The 23,102-nt window shown below is 26.9% G+C and overlaps 5 protein-coding genes across 6 annotated transcripts; 3 read left to right on the top strand and 2 right to left on the bottom strand.

The window, feature by feature from the left end:
• Nucleotides 1–5,529: 5,529 nt before the first annotated feature.
• On the top strand, nt 5,530–8,022 carry LOC105368655 (uncharacterized). The gene is made up of 4 exons (XM_011507719.1): nt 5,530–5,972; nt 6,166–6,546; nt 6,683–6,898; nt 7,154–8,022. Exons 1-4 carry the CDS (start codon nt 5,718–5,720, stop codon nt 7,676–7,678), a joined length of 1,377 nt encoding a protein of 458 aa, XP_011506021.1. The 5' UTR covers nt 5,530–5,717; the 3' UTR covers nt 7,679–8,022.
• A 2,183-nt stretch (nt 8,023–10,205) lies between these two features.
• On the bottom strand, nt 10,206–11,230 carry LOC105368654 (ADP-ribose pyrophosphatase, mitochondrial). The gene is made up of 2 exons (XM_011507718.1): nt 10,988–11,230; nt 10,206–10,853 (listed from the first exon to the last, which is right to left on the bottom strand). Exons 1-2 carry the CDS (start codon nt 11,217–11,219, stop codon nt 10,219–10,221), a joined length of 867 nt encoding a protein of 288 aa, XP_011506020.1. The 5' UTR covers nt 11,220–11,230; the 3' UTR covers nt 10,206–10,218.
• Nucleotides 11,231–11,987: 757 nt separating this feature from the next.
• Rcc1 (Regulator of chromosome condensation 1) lies at nt 11,988–14,677 on the top strand. The gene is made up of 6 exons (XM_011507717.1): nt 11,988–12,092; nt 12,193–12,324; nt 12,842–13,221; nt 13,318–13,684; nt 13,762–14,034; nt 14,248–14,677. Coding segments are annotated over exons 1-6 (1,341 nt in total). The 5' UTR covers nt 11,988–12,091; the 3' UTR covers nt 14,436–14,677.
• Nucleotides 14,678–16,152: 1,475 nt separating this feature from the next.
• RpS20 (ribosomal protein S20) lies at nt 16,153–16,972 on the top strand. Its single transcript, XM_011507716.1, has 3 exons — nt 16,153–16,277; nt 16,483–16,588; nt 16,653–16,972. The coding sequence occupies exons 1-3, from the start codon at nt 16,275–16,277 to the stop codon at nt 16,907–16,909; spliced, it is 366 nt and encodes a 121-aa protein (XP_011506018.1). The 5' UTR covers nt 16,153–16,274; the 3' UTR covers nt 16,910–16,972.
• Nucleotides 16,973–18,419: 1,447 nt separating this feature from the next.
• Nucleotides 18,420–20,505, bottom strand: eIF2alpha (eukaryotic translation initiation factor 2 subunit alpha). Of its 2 annotated transcripts, none has more exons than XM_011507714.1 (5): nt 20,349–20,505; nt 19,842–20,090; nt 19,372–19,603; nt 18,951–19,299; nt 18,420–18,723 (listed from the first exon to the last, which is right to left on the bottom strand). In XM_011507714.1, exons 2-5 carry the CDS (start codon nt 20,077–20,079, stop codon nt 18,544–18,546), a joined length of 999 nt encoding a protein of 332 aa, XP_011506016.1. In that variant the 5' UTR covers nt 20,080–20,090; nt 20,349–20,505; the 3' UTR covers nt 18,420–18,543. The 2 variants fall into 2 exon arrangements, with proteins under 2 accessions (XP_011506016.1, XP_011506017.1); XM_011507715.1 differs by having other exon boundaries at nt 20,444–20,462.
• Nucleotides 20,506–23,102: the final 2,597 nt, after the last annotated feature.

Genomic DNA, 23,102 nt, shown 5'->3' with positions numbered 1-23,102 from the left:
AGCGTCGACTATAAGTCATTAAAAATTAAGTACATACTTAATTAAAATTCAATTAATAAGATGACCAATGACTTTTTCAATAATTATTTAAAAGTCTACTAGATCATTTAAATTCTAAAAGAATTTTTCCTAATTAATTTACTATTAACATATTTCTTTAGTGTAATTTACAAATTACATTATAATAAAATTTAACTAATTTTATTATAATTTTTTATAAAAAGTACAGAGTACGATATTTACTTAATATTTCAATTCGTTTTCGCTGTTTTTTTATACAAATAACAATTTCATTATGCAGATATACTGGAAAATATTGTATTTTTTACCATAAATTTATCAAAAAAAAATGTTATCTTTCATGATTGACAAATTCTTATAAACATTTTTCATAATTCTTTTGATTCTTGTGCTTTACAGCATAATAGAATGTACATGTATTTCTGTGAAAATTATATTTTCAATAATTCAACAATCGATCAACTACAGTAACATTTACATATTATCAAACTATTCTCTACCTTTACATACGAATAGGCAATAAACTTTCTTACATTTTTCTTACAATATTTCTTATAAAAATGCATAGTCAACCTTTAATGTTTATGAGAATAAATATTTGTTTAAAAAACTATCTTAGGAATTATTCCAAGCACTACACGCTACAGTAATATAGTTTTTAAATTACGTTGATGTTATTTTTATGGACGTATCTTTGAAATTGCTACAAATAAATTTATTCGTCAAGTTTTACTAATCTTGAATTTTTCATAAGGATGGCAATTTTTACATCAAACTTCGTAATCTCGCTGTCTCGTTCTACTTCAATTGGCATTAATATTCTTTTTTACTCGTAGCTCACGGTAGATGCAAAAGTTTAAAAGTAATCGGTACCCAGTTGCTAAGAAAAACCTTTGGTAACCTATCTTGTCTTAAAGCCTTTAATCTCTTTAGCACTATTTGTTTCTAATGTAAATATTTTTTTTTTCAACGAGCGATACATTTACCTATTGATAAAATAGATATACAATGTATATATATATATATATTTTTTTTTTTCACGTGCGTACATTTCATAGAGCATTTTACTATTCCATAGATTTGTAGTTTGTCTTATTGTAACATTTTTCTAAATTACTAGGGCACCATCGATTAAAAAGACAATTATAGATGTATGACATAATTATGAAAAATTGATATTGAAAAATCTATTGATCATTACTTTTTGCAATTATCTTATCTAAAGCTTTTTACATTTTACATTATTCTTAAGTACACCGATGTTATACTTAACTTTCTAATTACAATTCCGTCCCAAAGTTTAAATCATTGGTTATATATATATATATATATATATATATATATATATGCTTCTCAAAAAATATAAATAAATATAAAAACATGATCTAAATTTATTTATAAATCATTTTAAAATTAAAATCAATTGAAATATATAATATTCAAAATTTACCATACAATATTTTACAACTTCCTTTATGATTATTTGATAACTGTATTATAGACTATAAATGAAATAATACAAAAATATATATAATATTCAACTTCAATATATACTCTATTTTATGCTATCTTTTTTCATATTTGTTATTCATAAAAAAATATATAAAAATTGTAACTTTTGCAAGAACTTTATCAAATATTTGGTTATATCAAAATGTCGGAATGTTTATTTTATATATTGAATAATGATAGATTAGACAGCAAGTGATAAATTATGTGGAAGATAATAATTAATTAATAACTCTTTCCTTTTACACATTAGGTAATTTTTTTATAAAATATTATCAGAATTGAGATCGACATTTTATATATATATATATATATATATATATATATATATAAAATACTGTTTAAATTTCTTTATATCATAAATAATTATCTTTCAAATTCGAGAACATTGAAATTTTCTATCTCAATAATATTTAGCGATTAAAAATGGAAAATTCAAAGTGCAAATTTGTGAAAGAATTTAACGTTACTAAATGTGAAATTTCATAACCTTGTGTTTCATGTATAAAAATCAACAATTTTATTATTATTGCTAATTTAAAGTAATTATACTTAATATTTTATTGTCATAAAAAAATTTCTTGCAAAAAGGGACTGCATTATAGTGTTATTATATTAATACAACGTTAACGCTATTTTATAAATTGAAAATAATAAAATTGTATAAATATTACAATTATAAAATTATAAAAAATTAATATAGTTATATAAATATAACAAAATGTATTACAATAAAAAGATGTATTCCAATGGTTTTAAACAAGTTTGAACAATGTTTGTATACGAATTAAATATATTTTCTCATTATTACAAATCAAAGTAATCACAATATTAAAATAATTTCGAGACAAAAATATTATATTTTATTTGAGGTGTAGTTGGCTTAAATTTGATTTAAAATTTAAAATATTTGTATTTGTATGCAAAATACGGCCATTTAATAAACGAATGTAATTATACAAAGAAATTTATTTAATTAAAATATTAATTTTACAGTACTATCTTTGATATTTATATCGTATTGAAACCTATAGAATATTCGATAATAATAAAATATTTTTGGTAATTAAATGTTATTCGTAAACAGTAATATGCTTAATTGTTATAAAAGTACATTGTGTACTTTATTTAATAACAGCGTTGATACAACATAAAAATTCTGTGCATTTTAAGAATATCTAATAAAATGTATCCTATTCAATATATTATAATTATATCATGAAGCTACAATTAATTTATTTATTATTTTTAAATATTAATTATATACTTCATTTATAAAATCTTCTATCAAATGTAAACGAAAATTACAATGAAAAAATTATTGAAATATAACAAATAAACGATTATTCATAAAATTAATTTATATTTTTCAAATTTTTATATTATTAATTTTATCTACTTTTACAAATATCATGTTAAATCATTGGAAACATTGTGTTATTTTAAGATTTTCATAAATAACAGTAAGGCATCTGTATGAAAGTATATTCTAAAAATATTTATATAAAGCGATTGATAAATAATTATATCTCTCAAATGTTTTTTAACCTTTACATATTTGAAAATTGAGATAAAAATGATTTTTTACGAGTATCAATAATTATCTGAATATATTTAACTTATCGCTAAAGACTAAACCATTGTTTCGAAAATAAATTATAAATTAAACACTACGACACTTAAATAAATTAAAAAAAAAAATTAATAAATAATAATTTGAAGAAAATGTATTAGTGATTTTTGTGTAATGAGCTATGAGATGTTAAATGAATAATTAATTGCTTTAAATAAATTTATGCTCAATATTTGAGAAAATCGTATGAATTACAATCTACAAAATACTAAAATCTGTAGTGATGGTTCAGCTTACAACTTAATTTTTACAGATATGAAAAAGAAGAAAAATAAGTACGTTCGCCAAACATTGTCGAAAGAAACTTAAGATCTCCAATAAAAAGAAAAAGGAAACTAGATTTATCTCTAAAGACAAACTGCATTGCAATACGTCAATAAATTTAACATAAATTTTAATTTATCTCTAATGTCGATGAAAACTTTTTTTTTTTTTGAATTTAGCCAACTTTAATTTATCCTTCCATTTTCACTATCACCACAAGCACATCAAATGATTTTTCTTTATATAAAATTGTTTAATAACTCTCTTTTTTTTTTTTTTTTTTTTTTTTTTTTATGAAATATCGGTACATACTGCAAAAAACGTAGCTTATATACGCAATTATATTATAAAGTTTGAACGTAAGGGTATACTGGGTTTACCGATCTTCTTCTCTGATTACTTTTCCCATTCCACCGAATGACCAGTCCCTTCATTTCTCAAGTTCCGTGTAATGCTCCAACTTCAAACTCTCCTGAAATTTATCAAATAAACGTAATAGCGATTCTATATTACGCCATAAGTATATCTTATAGTTTATATAAAATATTTATTATACGCACGTTCGTGGGCATGGGTTACAATAATAAAATGGCCTGAAACAATTAAATATTAACATTCTATAATTGATAGTAAAAATAATAGCCATAATAACAATAAAGATGATGATGATGATGATGATGATAATTCAATTTCAAGAAATTTAATTAGTAATACGCAAATATAATACGAATGTATAGCTGTTAAAGGTCGTTTTAATGGTGCCGAATGGGCATTATTAAGCCTACAACGCTAATCAATGCTTTTAAAAATAATATAAAAAATTCTTATCTCTACTATAAAACCGTGGCAACACTAGGCGCTAGGCGTATGAAAATTTTCTCGAACACATCGAGAAAGAAACATCGGTCGAATTGAAATTTATTCGTGAATGAAAAATATAAAAGATAAGATTTTGTCGAGTACGTTGAGCATTGAAATAAATAAACAGAGCGATAAAGCCTATAAAGCAGTGCTTATAAAATACTTATAAGCTAAAGAAACTATTACATTTGTATAAATCGTGGGGTAATGTTCGCATAAATTCTTCGATTAATGCTGATATACTTCTCTAAACGCGACTTCGCCATAATAAACATTAAATACCACCAGGACGAATGGCATTCGTGATGGCACGATACCAACATTTAGATGGAATGTTCGCAAGCATACGTATCATACGTATCACCTTCCCGCTGATCCGACCATTCCATCCATCCTCTACCATCAACCATATGCATAGCGAATGCTATTATTTAACTTGGCGCGCATATACTTATCTTGCATATTTTATGACGCGTGTCGCACTCTTTCGCATAAACAGACGATAGTCTATGAATTATTATTCCCTTGATCATTGGATTTATTATGTAATCCTCCGTACGTAGGTCCTAAGTAATCAGAATTTTTCTTTCTCTCGGAAAGCTGGACACTTGTTTGGCGAAAATGGCTTGTAGAGATGCCAAGTCCACCTGTAAATTATGCAACAATCTATAATCCAAAATGCATTGTGACGCTCCGACACATACGAGTTTATATGACACACACACATTAGTAGCATCTCGGGAAAAAATGGGATTAATCGGAGAGTTCGCAGTTGCGTTAACAATAACATTAATACAAAATAGAGTCGAGTAGGTAAATTCAATTGTACATCGATAAAAAATAATTCCCCAAAGCTATTGAAAATTAGTATCTCGTGAATTATTGCTTTACAATGCATTGCAATTTATAATAATTTTATGCGTAAGCTCTTTCCTGATATAGTTTATCTTATAAATTATTATCAATTTATGCAATTTGATTTATAATATCATTACGTTATTTTTAAAACAATTTTTATCCTAATGACAAATTACGCTTGTTCTGATTATTTATTTATATATTTATTTATTTATTTATTTATTTTTTTTTTTTGTTCCCCTTTAATTATTAATTAATCATCACAAGTCACATAAATTTCATAATTTGTGCTACATTGTTCTAAACACTAAGCGCGAATTGGGTATAAAGACGCGCATAATAATTTTCAACAATAACAAGACTCAAAAAGGTCACCCAACCTAACCACATGTACAGCCGATCAGTAGTCGTTCTCGAAACTCCGTTAATTGTGTTGTAAGAATAGGCCACTCGTATTAGGTTAGAAGAAAAGATCGCAACGCTTAGTTAAGGTCTTATGTGTTTTTTAAATAATTGCCATATTCTCTGTAATCTTTGTTGTCTTAAATATAAGGCGTGGTAGCTTTGAACTATGTGGAAGTCTGTGACCCGAAGTATTCGAGAATCCTTGGAGCGTCGTACATGTCGAACTAATGTTTATTCCCAAAGTACACCAGACGGCAATGGCAATGGCAATAATATTGAACAAAGGGAGTTTTTTACGCCCATCGTCGTTTCTTCAATTTCACATGATTATTTTGGAAGTACTAAGCAGTCGGGTCCGCAAGACAATGATGAACAAAACAACTACAATGCTAAGTTTACATGGCTCAATGCCGTTAGCTGGGTAAGTTTTTATGTAATAAAAAAAAGCAAAACAAAAAAAGGGAAAAAAAAAAAAAAAAAAACAAGCGTGGACTAGCATTGTAGACAAATTGGAAGCTTCGTCTCAGTTTGATGAAAACAGTGTTTTATAATAAACAGATAATTTTAAGATGATCGATAACTAACGGATAATCTCTTCTTGTTTTTTTTTTCAGTCTAGCTTTTTGGCTGCTGGCTTTGTCGTATGCCAATCTCTCTGTCTGAATAGAAAATTATTTGAAATTGATAACAAAAATTTGGAAAAGTGGCGTAATAAGTTTTTACTTTATCCACAAAATCAAGTACCTACGCTCTTCAGCAATTTTGAATTACCTCAACCAAACCAAATTTTAGTCTTAAGCAATAAAACCAAAGAATACAAAAGTACGACAAAAATTTTAAACGTTACGGATTTAAATGTCCAAGAACTATATGGACCCTTTACAACTCATATCTTACCTATTAATAACGAATCAAATGAAACAGAAGATACAGCAGAAACATTAAATAACGATTTAGACGTTCATACATTATACGGACCTATTACTGCCGAAGAGGTAATATTTTTTACATATTTTACTTATAATAATTAGTTATTATAGACCTATTCTTGTAGATAATTTTCAATATACTTTATAAATAAATTTCTTATAAAATTTAATATAATATTAAAAAATTAATTCTACAATATAGGCTTTTGAAAAAGCTGCGAGTGAATTTTCTTACACTCACAAAGCAATAATGGGAGACTTAGAATTACGCTGTGGTTCCCAAGCTTTAGAAGAAAAGCGATACGAAGATGCAATTAAACATTTTATTATTGGAACGAAATTATCATCTACGGGAAGTATGTTTAACTTAGCATTATGTTATGAATTGGGCTTAGGAACTACCGTAGACTTTGTAAAGGTTAGTTTCTACAAAAATATTAATTACTATATAAGAAAGTAAAAATGTTTATCATTGAATCGGATTTTATTTAAACAAGTATAAATAAATTGAGGAATAATTTATATGTTTGTATTTAAAATTTATAATAATTCATAATTAATATTAATATATATATATATAATATGTGGGTATGCGTGTATGAATTTCTTATATTAAAATCCTCAGACATGTTTCTTTGAAACTACAACTTTTTTTTTTTTTTTCTTTTCACAGGCTGTTAAATATTATAAAAAAGCTGCTAAGAAGGGTCATATCGATGCCATATATAATTTAGGTGTTTTTTACGCTCAAGGAAAAGGTGGTCTAAAAATGAATAGAAATATTGCTCGACAATTGTTCACGAAAGCTGCGAAAAAGGGACAAATTGAAGCATTAAAAGCACTGCAATTAGAAGAGTCTCTAAAAAAACATTCGGATTTGATAGAAAAATCTAAATATAATTTAAAATTAAAAATTGAAAATAGTATAAAGAAAAACGTACTTACTACATTAAAGAATTATGATAGTGACTTGACATGCTTAAGCGAGGAAGTCAAATCTGATAAATTTAGAATCTCATTGGATGAAAATATAAATTCTGAAAATTCGACAAATATATTTTCAACACCCTCCGAAGAAAATTCATATCCTTTTAATGTAGCCTGGAGGGTTCAGGCTAAGAACCAGTGGCTAATAAATACAAAGGTCGGTCAATGGGAGACGAGAGGTACATCGAGTATCAAATCCTCCTTGATCTAAGTTTATCATTTAGGTAGTATGATAATTAGGTACATCATTTTAATCGATTTAAAATAGAGCATCGAATACCTTAAGTTACGAAGACATTGATAGTTAGTTAATTTACTCATTAGCTACACTACTCATTTGCTTCGCTATTGTATCTCACGAGTTTGTATTTTCAAGTAACTAAATAGTTCGTTCATCCTTACAGGAACCTGCTCTCACAGGTTTAACATACCCAAACTACTTCATTTGGCCGACTGTACGTTATGAATTGATTCTTTGGAATGGATGAGTACCACCCACTTATATTTCTCTTTTGTCTACATAAGAAAAAAAAAGGAATTTTTCAAAATTCTTGAATCGAAATGTTTTAACGATTAAATTTTGAATTCGAACGAGCAATCCCTAAAATTATCTCATAGATATTCGCAAACGTCGCAACCAACAGTCAAGCTCTCTATCAAATATTCGAGAAAATCATAGTTTCATTCAATCTATCGAATACTGGGAGAAAAGTTTTTTTAATTGAAAATCAAATGCCCCGAAGCGCTCGGGTGAATTTTACGTCATGATCACTTCATCAGTACCCGGTATTCTAGTCACCGTATTATTATCGTATTCCGGGGCTTTTCTAACGCCACGTAACATATATTGATAGTGAAAGTTGCGGCAGTGCCTTATGATATTACTATCATTTTTATGCTCCAGCCGTAAAATCTTTGATGCTCGTATACAATTCCTGATACAGCTAATCTTTAACGATTGGGGAAGAGATCGAACTAAGCCATTACAGAACCGATGCTCGGATATTTGACGAGCCAAGTGATGCTATTTTGTCGAATACAGTGAGTATGTATTTTATACGTAAATCTTCACGATCCACATAGGTATTACATAAAAAGCGCTTAAGTACTCGCTCGTCATCGCTAGACTGATCGCTAAACTTTACATAATATTCTTTGCTTCAACTACGAGCAGTGCCATCAAAACAATAAAAAATCTTATTCCAACCGTGATATTTATTAGTGAATATCTGTATTACAGGGCCAGGGTCCTTTGGTTACATTTTCAACTATTCCTACGGATCTGAGCATCTGATGGTTTTGAACGATAAGACATTTAAATAGTAAGAGCAACTTAAATAATAAGATAATATTATAATATGTGCCAAATGGCACTTACTCAAGTACATGATTTGTTTTACGCAATGTACATGCTCATAGGTACTTACTTATGTGTTGGGAGAGAAAATTAAATAAAGAAAACAAAGAAATAACTTGTATAATAGGGACAATAATATCTTAACTATTCCTAAAAAATATGGTTAATCCAGTTATATCTTTAGTATCGATATAAGAATATATGACCAAAAGAAAAGCCAAAATAGTGGTAATCCGTTTGCACTCGATATCAGGATACCATCGCAAATTATTAAAGAATATCTCATAATGTTGTATATTTGTTTCTACTATAGTTCAACAGTTAATGTAGGATTCCGTCTTCTTACTCTCATCGTCGGATTTATCACCATTGCTTGTCTCAATCATTATTTGTGCCTTATTTTTACCATTATGTTCACAGAGAAGTGCCATATCGAATAAATTTAACATTTAAGCATCATACAATTGTTCAACTGCCGTATTTCACGCAATGATAATCATTTATTTTATTGCCAACCCCAAGATCTGGACAGAGCATCTTTATTTTGTCGTTCCAGTTGGAATTTAAGATGTCCCGACAGGTTATGAGATATCTCATCTCAATGAACAACCATAAAATCGTTATAAACCTTATTCAATTTATACCTTTGGAATGTATAACTATTTCCTGATACGTTGGATTGTATTGATCCCACAAGACAAAATGTTTCTTATCAACTTTAGATCAGAGTACACATCTGTTTTGACAGTCGTTTAATATATAAAAGTAATGTGGAATTCACCATATATCTCGGCCTACGTTTATATCAACGTTATAAGATAACTTGAAGTAATTTTTAAATTACGAATAGACCTCGTGTTCTTCATTGCCAGTGGAGTAACAGTTGGCTTTTATCTTTCATGTCGCTGTCACAATACTAAGGGCTTCGAAAGCGATTATGAAATAAATTTAACAAAATAGTATAACCCTCTCTCTCACTCTACAAGATAAAATGTTCTTTAATATTCAGTTAAATAATTTAATTTGTCTGTTTAGACATTAACTTAGTATTTTAATGATTTGTATATAACTATAAATTAGATAGTATTATAATACAAAATGAAAAAGGACAAATATATATTAAATGAAAATCTAAAGATATTTCGATTCAAAGTTACTTAAAATTTATACCACTTAGATGGTAATTTACTTAAATCTAATTATTCATTTTAAACAGTTATTAATAATTATTTACATAATTATATTGTAAATAGTATATAAAGTATCGATTGTAACAAAGTACTATTATGTAATATATTTTATAAAATTAAGATGTACAAAGTTGTATTAAGAAATATAAACTTTTATGAAATTTAAATAAAATATTATATTTATTTCTTTGTAAAACAAAATATTTACCAATGAGCATTATGCTTTTCAGCCGATTTCAATAGAAAATCTTTATGATTAGCGTAAAGAATTAACTCGTCACTAATATCAGTCCATCTAACACTTTTTGCATCATCGCCAGCTTCTAAACTTAAGTTACCAAAAGTGTCACCGCTGTCATCATGAAAATTGAAGGCAATGGTCTCCATCCAAGCATTATCGGTATTTCTTGGGTCATCAACGTAGCCTTTATAAATTTCTTCACCACGCTCGAAAAATCTCTCCATGCATTGCTTAGCATTTTCTAACTCTGACTGATTTTTTTCAAGAGAATTCATAGCCTCTTCCATAAACTCCCTAAGTAATGTAGCAGTTACTTTTTCACCCGGATCAACCATCCCACCTGGTAAGGCCCATTCTCCCGAATCTCTTCTTTGAATACTGACAAACTGTAATATAGGTTTATTCGTAATTTTATCCATTTGCACACACTTATCTTTATTTCTTTTCCATCTTGTAACGATTGGATCTGCTGCATGATTTGGACCCCATCGTCCCAATATACCTCTACCTTTGATCCCAGTACGTCCAATTGGATTCAGAGGACAATTGTTTTTGTCAATGGAATACAGAGTTACAAAACTTACTCGATTAATTTTACCTATAATATTAATTCATCAGCTAAAACACAATTCTATTCGATGCTCTTGTAATTGTAAAATAGAGAAAATTATTAAAAAAGAGCTGTGTATTTTTGTTAAACTAAATAATTATTTTAAGTGACTTGATATTAACCAGTGATATCGACCGTATTCCATTTAGGTTGAAAATTTGAATCTTCAATATTTGGATCAGCCCAAGGCTTTCCTTGTAAAACTTTTGATGTATATTCAACAGGACAATATTCCGAAAAACTTGTATTCCACAAAACTTTCTCATCGGGAACCGTAAATCTTTTAACATTCGATGATGGATAAATACTATTTCTACATTTTTTATGGATCATTTTTAAAATCCCACGCTTCATAAAATGACTATAATATATTATATTCCTAACGCTATACACTTGATTTAAAAGTTGTAATTTGTTTTAAATGAAAAAATTATATACTTAAAAATTTTAATTATAAAATCTTAAATAAAATAAAGTAGTTCATTTTCTGAATATTTAAATTTTCAAATGACTTCAAAAAGTCATATGAATTATTCCTATAAACTATACAAATTATTATACAAAATTAGAAGAGTAAAAGAAAAGTCAAATTCTAAAAACTTATTTATTTTATCTTAAAACATTCGCATGTATATAACACGACTTGCCTTCATATACATACATGTATCCATTCCAAGAATTTGCCAACCCTAACTTAACTTAATAAAAGTTTTAAATAGTATTCTATCCTGCAATTATACTGAATTACAGTACCCGGCAGTCGACTAATTGTAATGAGGATATCCTTCTTTTCTTTGTACAAATAATGAAAAATATTACTATTTTCCTATAATGTCAAAATCTTTCAAGGTAGTGCAGTTTAAAATTATGATTTAATAATTTCACGTATTTGAGGGAATGTTATAACGATTCAGAGATCAAACATCATACTTAATCTAATAAATACGAGGCTACCAATAAATAATTATGTATCCAAGCAGCCGAAATTACCCTATGAGGTAAGAAACCGACAATATCAACGGAGCGCGAAGACAAGTCCTAGAAATCACTACCAACTACTGAAAAATCTAGGACTATATTTTTCAGACCGAAACAGTACTACACCTGAGATCCCAAATTTCCCAATATTCAACTCAATTTCGAGGTTTAGAACCGTTAAAGTTTTGGCGGTAAACAACTGTATAATATTTTTTATAACAAGTTTCGTTTTTTGTTGACTTAAAAAGAGTACGTAAATAACTGCTTATTTTAAATTATAATGAAATATGTTTGTAATTATTATACTTCTTGCATATATCATTATTTAATGAAAGTTAACCTCTTCTAGTGCCTCTGAAGAAAACGACGAAACGTCCCGCTCCAGCTGCACAAAATTCTCAACAAGGCACGAGATCTGTGAAACGTTCAAAAAGTATCAGAATAAAAAACAATAAGCCGGATAAAAATCAAGAAAATCATGGTAAATGTGTGCTATTTTTAATTCATAAATAATACATCGTTTGAAAATATACAAACGTTTCCCAACTGGAATAAAAATATTGAATTCAAACGAATCTGTACACACGTATACCTATATATATAACTTCATATTTGTTATGCATATGGATATATACATATATTTATTTATTTACGTTTCCATACTTATGCTATCATTATTTTTAAAGATGTACGTTTGATATTATAATTAGTAGAAATTTTTAAATTAACTTAAATATCAATGTATTTTTTCAAAATTGACTAAATCTGTTTATATGCATATATATATATATAAAAATACAAATGGATTTTCGTTTTAAAATTTATACATTTTAAAATATTTATTGGTAAATTATTTTACCTACGTTCAAAAGATTGGATATTAAGAAAGAAAATATATATTTATAAATAAAACATTAAAAATGCTTAAATAATATAATAAATAGTAAAAATAAATTATATTAAATTAAATCTTATGGAACGTTCAACGTTATTTTCAGAACCAACAGCAAGACTTATACTACGTCAAACCAATGTGGGAGGTATCGTTCTTACATGTGGTCAAGGCGATGTTGGTCAACTTGGCTTAGGAGAAGATATTCTAGAAAAAACCCGTTTTTCTGTAATTCCTAATCATTCAAATATTGTTGCAATAGCAGCTGGTGGTATGCACAATGTATGTTTAACAAAAGATGGTACGATCTTAACGTTTGGATGTAATGATGAAGGAGCATTAGGTAGAACTACTTCCGAAGAAGGTTCTGAAACTATCCCAGCATTTGTAGAATTACCGTTACCTGCTATTCAAATAACAGCGGGAGATTCGCACAGCGCAGCTCTCTTGGAAGATGGACGAGTCTTCATTTGGGGTTCTTTTAGGGTATTATTATTTACGTCTATTCGATGCATATTTAACATGTTCTATGATGCATAATACATATTATCGATATAAAATATTAATTTATTAAATTATTAGGATTCGCATGGAACCATGGGATTATTGACTAAAGATAACGAACGTTTCCCTGTGCAAATACCTCTCCAAAGAAAATTCATAAAAATCGCATCAGGAGCAGATCATTTAGTATTATTGGACGAGACTAAACAAGTTTACACTTGTGGTTGTGGTGAACAAGGTCAACTTGGCCGTTTACCTGAAAGAAAAACTGATAGACATAGTCGACAAGGAATAAATCAATTACTCACACCTGGCCAAGTCCATTTCAAAATAAACAAACATGTAGAAGTTGAAAATATTTGGGCTGGTACATACGCTACATTTATAAAGGATTCTCATAGTGGTGATATATATGTATTTGGTTTGAATAATTATAATCAAATAGGTATTATTCCTTTAATTACGTTTTTACACAAATTTGAATAATTACACAGATTTTAATTAATAAAAAAATTATTATAGGTCTAAAGGGAACGGATAAGCAATTTCATCCTATAGTTTCAAAAACATTGAGTAATCAAAACTGGATACAAATAAGTTCCGGTCAACATCACACTATCGCCTTAGATGAAAAAGGCAAAGTTTATGTTTTAGGTCGTAAAGAATATGGAAGACTAGGTCTTGGTGTGGTTGAAGCAGATGCAATAGAACTTACAGTTGTCCCTGGCCTGGATAAAATAAAATGTGTTGATGTGGCCGCCGGTAGTGCTCAATCCTTTGCTGTTACTGAAAGCGGTATAGTTTTTAACAAATGTTTACAGCAGCTATTAGTTCTCTAATCTTTAAATGCTAATCGTTAAAATAATTATTGAATTATTAAATATAAATGGGTGTAGAGAATTCACTCTTTTTTTTTTTTTCTAATTATTATTTTATAAAAATTGATCTTTAAAACCAAATATTATTGAATACAGCAAGGATAACTTCATAATTAATATTTTATTTCAGGAAAGCTATATGCTTGGGGCATGGGGACAAGCGGTCAACTTGGAACAGGAGAAGAAGAAGATGTAGATGTTCCAATATTAATAGAGTCTAAACAGTTAAAGGACGTACAACTAATTAGGGTTTCAGGTGGTGGACAGCACACTATCGTTTATGGATTGCAAACAACTATAAACAAAATTGTCGCTTAACGGCAGATTTAAATTTGAAATTTGTACCGTATGTTTGTTTATTAGTAGAAGTGTGCAAGTTATTCGATCCTAATAGAGACAATGAATTAAGAAACAAATTTACAAATATTTACGTAAAATAATTGAAAAAATGACAAAGCTGTGAGAGGTTAAAAAATTGACAACAAAAGCTCTAAATAAGAAACTATACGATGATCAATCATTAAAATATAAAAAAGGATCTGTTTTCTATTTATAAGTAATTGGACTAAATTCCTAATAATCAATTAATATAAAATTAACGTTTATGTAATATGTTTAACGATTAGTTAATTTAATAAATATGTTTAACAGCTAGTTAATTTAATAATAGCCGCATTTAAATATAAAAATTTATAGTGGCATTTATAAGATTCAGAATTTATTTTTGCATATTTCGCTCGACATTTTACGTTACACTTTTTAAATAGATTAAAGTGATGAGTATAATATGCACGTATAATATTTTGGACTTACAATTCACTGATCAAGTTTTATATTTATTTAATCAGGAAGGATAAAAGTCATAAATAACTGAAAAATATTTTCTTATCAAAAGTAATATTCAAAATGTCTTTGATTACTTATTATTCAATTAATTTTTAGATTGACTTTTTTTATTTTTACTTATATTAATTGCACAAGAATAAACATATAAATGATAAATCAATAAAAATAAACGTTGTGCCCAAATTAGTGCATATAAATGTATAAAGATTTTAAACAAGTAATTGTAAGCTTGTTTGCAATTTTTACAGTAATGAATTTTTGTTATGATATCATACAGCAATGTGTGTAAATTAAAATTTTTTTCTATTTGTTTATTAGTATTACTACTATTTTTATTTATCATTGTCATTAATATATACATACATATATATATACATATATATATATATATATATATATATATATATATATATATATATATATATATATATAAACATTATTACTTTAAAACAATTTTGTAAATTACAAAGACATTGTCTTTAATTATTTATATATATTTTCAATATTTTTTGAAAATAATTTAGCGCTATATATTGAATTAGTTAAATATGTACAAAAAATTGAATATTTTAAAAATAAATTTTTTGTATTTGCAATATTTTTTCATTTTACTCTATTTTATTTCTATTATACAACTAATCATAATTATATAATAAACACAGACAGAACCACCCGAATCGTCATTAATTTGCGATTAATCATAAAGAATCTATTTTATTTTTTTTTTTTTTTTTTCTTTTAATCTTACTTTTTGAGTTTAATTTAATTGGTAATTTGTTGTATTAGTAGTAGAGACTTTTTAAGTAATAAATAAAAATTATTTCTCAACGTCATACGCGAATTCACTTTGAAGAAAATAAAAAATCATAATAAAAATTTCGTCTTGCTAATTTATTAATATCATTTTTTCAGTTGTAAAAATTTTAAAAAATTGCATATTCTTGAATAGCATAAACGCAATATATTAATAAAATTATGCTACATCCACATAGTCGTCCTATCGGGAATAATATTCCATAAAAATTCATTTCGAATTAAACGGAAGTCACAACTTTGCAATTAATGGTAAAAATTAAATATAATAAATAAGCTAAATTATATTTAGCTTCGATTTAAAGTAAAAGAGCCAATCAGAATGTCTCGTATTATACTTTTAATATGAATTCGCGCTGTTTTACCGTCTTATCTGATTTCACCCTAAACCGAGTTCTTCCATTTCATCCCATGTGGCACCGTGTAATGACACTGATTCATCAGTGATACAAATATTTTTATATTATACAACTGGGATACAAAAAATAAGCTTCAATAATGGTAATTTATATTTAAATTATAATTATCTTACAATATTTTACCGTAAACGCGTATGGTAGTTGCATAATTTTCGCTTAAGTCTTTTATGTAGGTTAGAAAGTAGCATTAGACGCTCATGTAGCATGATCGTCGATCAATATAAACATGTTCATTAAACATTGGTTTAGCGCAAACATTTTATAAATGAATGTGAATTTTATTTTAGGCCAGTTTGAAGGTTGATAATCCAGAAAAACCCGTACAAGAAACAGCTCCGATTCATAGAATCAGGATCACCTTAACTTCACGCAATGTTCGTTCGCTTGAGAAAGGTAATACATTGTATTTTGTATATTAGAAAGAAATCGTTTCAATTCATCTAACGTAATTTTCCAGTTTGCGCAGAGTTAATTCAAAGAGGAAAGAAGCAAAAACTCAAAGTCAAAGGACCTGTGAGGATGCCTACAAAGATTTTGAGGATTACAACGCGAAAAACACCTTGTGGTGAAGGCTCGAAAACATGGGATCGCTTTCAAATGCGTATTCACAAAAGGGTTATAGACCTTTATTCGCCTTCTGAAATTGTTAAACAAATAACCAGTATCAATATCGAGCCCGGTGTAGAGGTTGAAGTAACTATTGCCAATGACTAAAGTGAAAATAATGATTTTATTGCCATCATTACATATTAATAAAAAACACTTTATAAACATTTATATTATACTTATTTTTATTTGATTCTTTTTGAGCCTTATATGAATACTTATATTATTGTTTTTTCTAATAGTGCTTATCTATATTATTATGTAGTTTCTACATATAATTGTGTATTATAATTTAGGATGTTAAGATGAATAAATATGTATAATTTGTGGATATAACATAACCTCAGTTTATTTAAACACGTGCGGGTCGGTGATCATTTAGTTTAGTGCTCATCAAATTTCGTTTCTTACGAATCAATCGATTATTCTGAACGGAAATATTTTTTTCTTTCGTAATTGGATGATATTTATTTATATTTTATGACTATTAATTATAATAAATATTAATATGTTTACATGTACTATTATTTAAAAATATAAAAATGTATGTATTTATATAAGGTTATGTATGATTAATTTAACTAAGATTGGTATTATTTTCAATAATAGAAATTTTTTAAAATTACAAATATGTCCGATACATCGTACTAAAATTACCCTAATCCATTGGAAATTTCGTTGGTTGGAAAAAGACAATCAAATAAACGATAAAACTTTGTTTTCTACATATTTCTCATTTATTTACATTATATTGACATGCAGCAAGTTACTTAGCATTGCAAAAAAAATTAATTAAAAATAGGCGGACCTATTATTACAAGCGTATCCATGAGTCTTTCAAAATTCCGTTAATTCTATGTAAAAAATATCATGTGATGAAGGATGAAAAATTTCAAATCATTTTCAAATAATAATTTCGAAAAAATCATTAATATATGTGAAGATGCGGAAATTTTATAAAATATTACAAGAGTTATTTATAAGAGATATTTAATTTGATACTAGCAAAATATAAGTTTTTATTATTACAAGTCCTTTAAAATATAATGACACGAATTAAAATATAAAAAATCGAAAATATATTAACAAATTATTATACATTATAAAGGGTTGAAAAAGATTGGAAAATGTTCTCATATGTTCAGTCGATATTTCAAGGTCAAATTCGGTGTGTTTTGTTATTAAAATCAATTGTTTATAAATGTACGCGCTGAGCCAATTTAATGAAAAACTTATACGTGTACTTAGTTGAAATAGAATTTTTAGTTCAATTACTGGCAAATTTTGAAAACTATATATGACATGACAACGCACAATAATAGATAAGAATAGTTATATGACTTCAAATGAAAATAATAGAAAATATAAACATTAAAATTTTCAACCTCCAGTTAATGTCTATATTTATAAAATTAATTGTACACAATAATTACTAAGATAAATATAACAAATAATAATAAACAATATATACATGAATTTATTAAAAATTATATCTACAGCAAGGAAATCTACCATTTTATGAAATTACAATGAAATAAAATTTATTTATTTTTAAATGTATAAATATTTAATTTTGTTCCAAATAAATAAACAAATATATATATATATATAAAGAGAATATTGTTTTTTTCATTTTTATTTATTTGTAAAATGTAATACATTGTAAAATGTAATGTTTGAAATTAGTAGTCTGATATTATGACCGTTGTTTAAAAATGTAACTGAATATATATTAACACATTTCATTCTTGCTTTGTAGAATCATTTCCTTTTTCATCATCATTTTCTTCTCCACTACTGAAGTTACCCATACCTTCATTCTCTTCCTCATCATCATCACCGGCAACTTCTGCATTTTCGAGTTCAGCTCTTTCCATTTGCTTAGCTAATTCGGCATCATCCGTTGCAGTTACCACTTTTGGCTATTAAAAATTAAATTCTTGTTAAAAACTGTTATTGCTAATATTGTTCGCAAATATTTAACTCGTTTAAGGAGTTTTACAAGAAATATTCTATATTTATTAATAATTTATTAGCGTAGTGATTTTTGTTAATCAGATAAATATAAGCATAAATCAAGGTATATTTGCTTAATTTTTGCATCTGATAAGCATAAGAAGTTTAATGTATTTTTGCTAATATAACTTACAGCCATTTGTATATTGAATACACCACCCATTGATACGATTTTTTTCCTAATCACTTCAATAGCGTCATTCAGCGCCTTTAAGCCATCAGCTTTTTCTGGCGATGATGTTGTAATAACATAAAGCGGAGGTGCTATTAAATTGATCTTAATAATAAGTTCTTCCGTAGATAAAGCTAAGCCGGCTTTCAATGCATCTTTTACAGCATCGATGCCTTCATAACCGTAACAGGCAACTTCGACATCTGCTCTTATTTTAACAGCATGGGAGGTCAACTTCCGTTGTATATTATTTAATAAAACCTCTTTCGTGCGTTCATCAAGACCGCATTCGGATAAAATTGACGGATCCCTAAAAGAGAATGCAAATTCTGATAGATATATATACTTGCATTTTATTCAATAATTACTCAATTTTTCATACAATACTGATTGTTTAAAGAAATCATATGCCGATGCTTTCTGTTTTTTATATTTCTCTTCAAAATACCATGCAGTTTTCTGATAAAGTTCTTCCAATTGATCATCGTTTTCATAATGTAATAATTCTGCCACGTGTCTCAAAATAGAATTCACAGCTTTGGCTTTCGCATAACGCTCTGTACATTTTTCAACGTCTTCAGCGGACACTCTCCGTTTACTTAAATCAATATAACCTGAAGTACAGAATAATAGATTAACTATAATTTCATATACATTGTTTATAATGCATTAAAATCTTTTACAATTTGTTTTACTAAAAAAAAAAATAATACATATAAATAGTGACGATAAAATTAAACTAAACTAGAGCAAAAGAACTGCAATAACGTTCTCATATCTTTATTAAGATAACATATTATACGAATCGTGTATCCAAAATATACAACTAATTTTGTGAGCCACAAAACATACCTTTTTCTTTGTCGACTCGAATAACAACAACTGGCTCTGTTTTTCCTACCCTAATTAATTTATTAATAGAACGAATACGCCTTCTTGATAATTCAGAGAGTAAAATCATACCCTCTATGTTATTATATTCAAGTAGGTGCACGTAGGCACCCATTTCTGCTATACTACGAACATTGACCATAACAACATCTTCAACCTCTGGATACTTTTCTTTATAAAATCGACAAGATAACACCATTTTCGTCTAATCTAAAAGCATAAAATAGCTATTTAAGGAATAAAATACTTTTATTTGAAACATTACAAAAGAAAAAAAAAACTGATCAAATTAATGGAATATAATTAACATAATGTAATAACATATGCAGGTATTTTTTAAACTAACAAAATACCACACAATGTACACGTATTAACGCGAATGAGTTAAATTTATAGGTTAAGTCCATTCAAAAAAGAAATATACTATTAATACATAAGCCGGTAGCGCAAAATTGATTCCAAACTTACAAAACTCAATTCAGAGCACACTCGCACTTATTTAAATATATTTAATAGCGTACAGACTTAAGAATATTCATTAATAACCCATGTGCAATCTTAACTGATTCCGCACAGCTGACGCAAAAGAGATGATCGTCGAAGTATCATAAGGTTCATTAGGTTCTAAAAGTATCAATGATTAAGTCTATATATGCCGTAGTAGTATCATAGCTCTGTTAAGTCTGATAAAGTTGTGTCGTGTGGCAAAATTTACAAAAGTTTTCTTCCACTGTAGGCTTTATTTTCATAAACTGAGGATTCAGAGTTTAAATTCATTTTGACAATCTATTTTTATATAACAATGCTTATTATATTTTAAAATGTTGACTAAATGAAAAAAAAAAAAAAAAAATTAACGAGAGCAAAGAACCTAGGAGAGGCCGTGAGTTTGAATTTCATTGAATATTATAATAAGCATTGTTTGTAAGATAGATAACAATAAACTAAGAGGGAAATTATTTTTTTTATTACGTTTTCTATATGTACTATAAATATTGATAAAACTAATATTGAATGTCATTAAATTACCGAAAAATTATCAAACATATTAATAGCATTTTTGTATTTTGAATATTCAAGAAATGTTATGTGTAATATTTCGAGGACAAGTAGTTGTAAAAATTAATTCTTCAATAGATTTGCTACCTTAGAATAATTTCCATTTAATTGCTGTATTTAAAATTCATTCGTTTATAACTTTTTTTCTTTTTTATTTATTTAATTTATAAGACAATACTAATGATGGATATGACGAAACTTCTTCTCAAACAATGAAATTTTACATGAAATTTCTTAATATTCTTTTAGACGCTCTTTATTAGTAAATTCAAATTCTTGAGAATATATTTACATATGCACACATACATCGTATTTTGAAAAAAAAAAAATTAAAATAAATAAAATGACAGAAATATTTTAATGAAAATAGGGTTAACATTTAATAATCATCAAGTCGTATTCAAGTTTTCGTAAACGATTATTAGATAATGATTCAAGGAATTATATTATCCATACAAATTATTTTTATTTTTATTAATATATAAGATACTAATATTTTATTTACAAGCAACTGTTATCATCAATCCTAATAAAGAGGGTAAAACGTTCTTTTTGTTATAATTCACCATCATGAAAAAAATTATTATTCGCCTAGCAAATATTTAGATGAAATTTATAATAAAATTTATATTGCACTTATAGTAGAGATTTTGTGAGTTTTTAAATTATAAACATTTATTATAATTATTTGTGAATACATTTATTATTCACAATTTTGAGATTTTTATTGAAAATGATCGTGAATTATGAACGTACATTTATGAAAATATCTTTGTACTTGCATTACAATATAATAATAAATAAAATATTAATCATCAAGTAAATATAAAATATTTCCGACTGCATTTAAAGCTTGGAAAAATTAATTCAATGACATATTAAAATCAAATTCTTTCAAAAGACTATATATTTTATTCGATAATCGATTTAATTAACAATTACATATTCGTTACTGTTTATCGATAGTCTAATCCATCATTCACCACCACAATAAAAAACAAATTATATGTTCATGTTCGCATAAATGTTCCATGAAGTCAGTAAGTACAATGACCACTCATAATATATATCGAACTCACAGTACGAATTCATTTATTACAATATTCATGATTTCATTTTTTCTCACACCTTATTACAAACAGACAGGGATCGCAAGAATATTAGCTTTTCAAATATATTTTTGAAAGTATATTAGGTCGCACAACTCAAATCAATAAGTAATTTGACTAATGTTTCATTTACATTCAATCTGAACACTTTGACTCGTAGCCATGAATAATAAAATTAGAAATATGTATGATTTTATGTCAAAGCTCACGAATAATATATTGAATATTTATTGTAAAAATTAAAATTCAATTTCACCTTTCATCCACAGTTTAATATCATAAGTTCTTCTTAATAAATTCGCCTTTATCAAAATTCAATTATTAACGATATATTATTAAAGGCCAAAACTCTAAATCTATACATACAAAATATATGACATTAAGTTTAACCGTTGATTTATAAATCAAACATTTCAAATAGGATCCTTATGAAATACGAATGGAAAACCGAAAAGAATATAGAATATCTTGTATTTAGCATAAATTACAAATTACACAATCAATTTTCAATATCCTTATCTACGTGATTTTAATAATATGTACCTTCCTTTATTTATATTAAATAGGTGAGAATTAAATATTATAAGTCCATTCTTTTATTAATTTAAATACGGCTTTCAATAACATAATAATCAACAGTAGAATCTTTGTCCTCGTTAATGTTATAACCTTTACGTGACTTAATACCCAATTATTTATAATTATTATTTAAAATAATTATTTAATACAATAGATGGCGGTTAAATAATTATCAATTAATAATATTAGACCGAAACAGATTAATATAAAAAATTTATCCCATAAGGATAAAAAATATCAATACCTAATCTGAATTGCAAATCTTAAATACAAAAAAAAAAAAGAAGAAAAAAAATCATATACCAATATTTAAAGTAAAATAAATATTTAAAAGTAAAATAAATTATTAAAAATATATAAAGAGAAATAATGGCCGATAATTTATAATTTACCGCTTGTTAGTTTGTAATGTAAATTCCGATCTCGTTGAACCTTAACCATTGCGGCGGGGGTGGGGGTTGGTGGGCGTGGGGTT

Source organism: Ceratosolen solmsi, unplaced genomic scaffold (assembly GCF_000503995.2).
Source record: "Ceratosolen solmsi marchali unplaced genomic scaffold, CerSol_1.0 scaffold1, whole genome shotgun sequence".
Lineage (NCBI taxonomy): Eukaryota > Metazoa > Arthropoda > Insecta > Hymenoptera > Agaonidae > Ceratosolen > Ceratosolen solmsi.
This window is presented reverse-complemented; position numbering and strand designations above follow the sequence as displayed.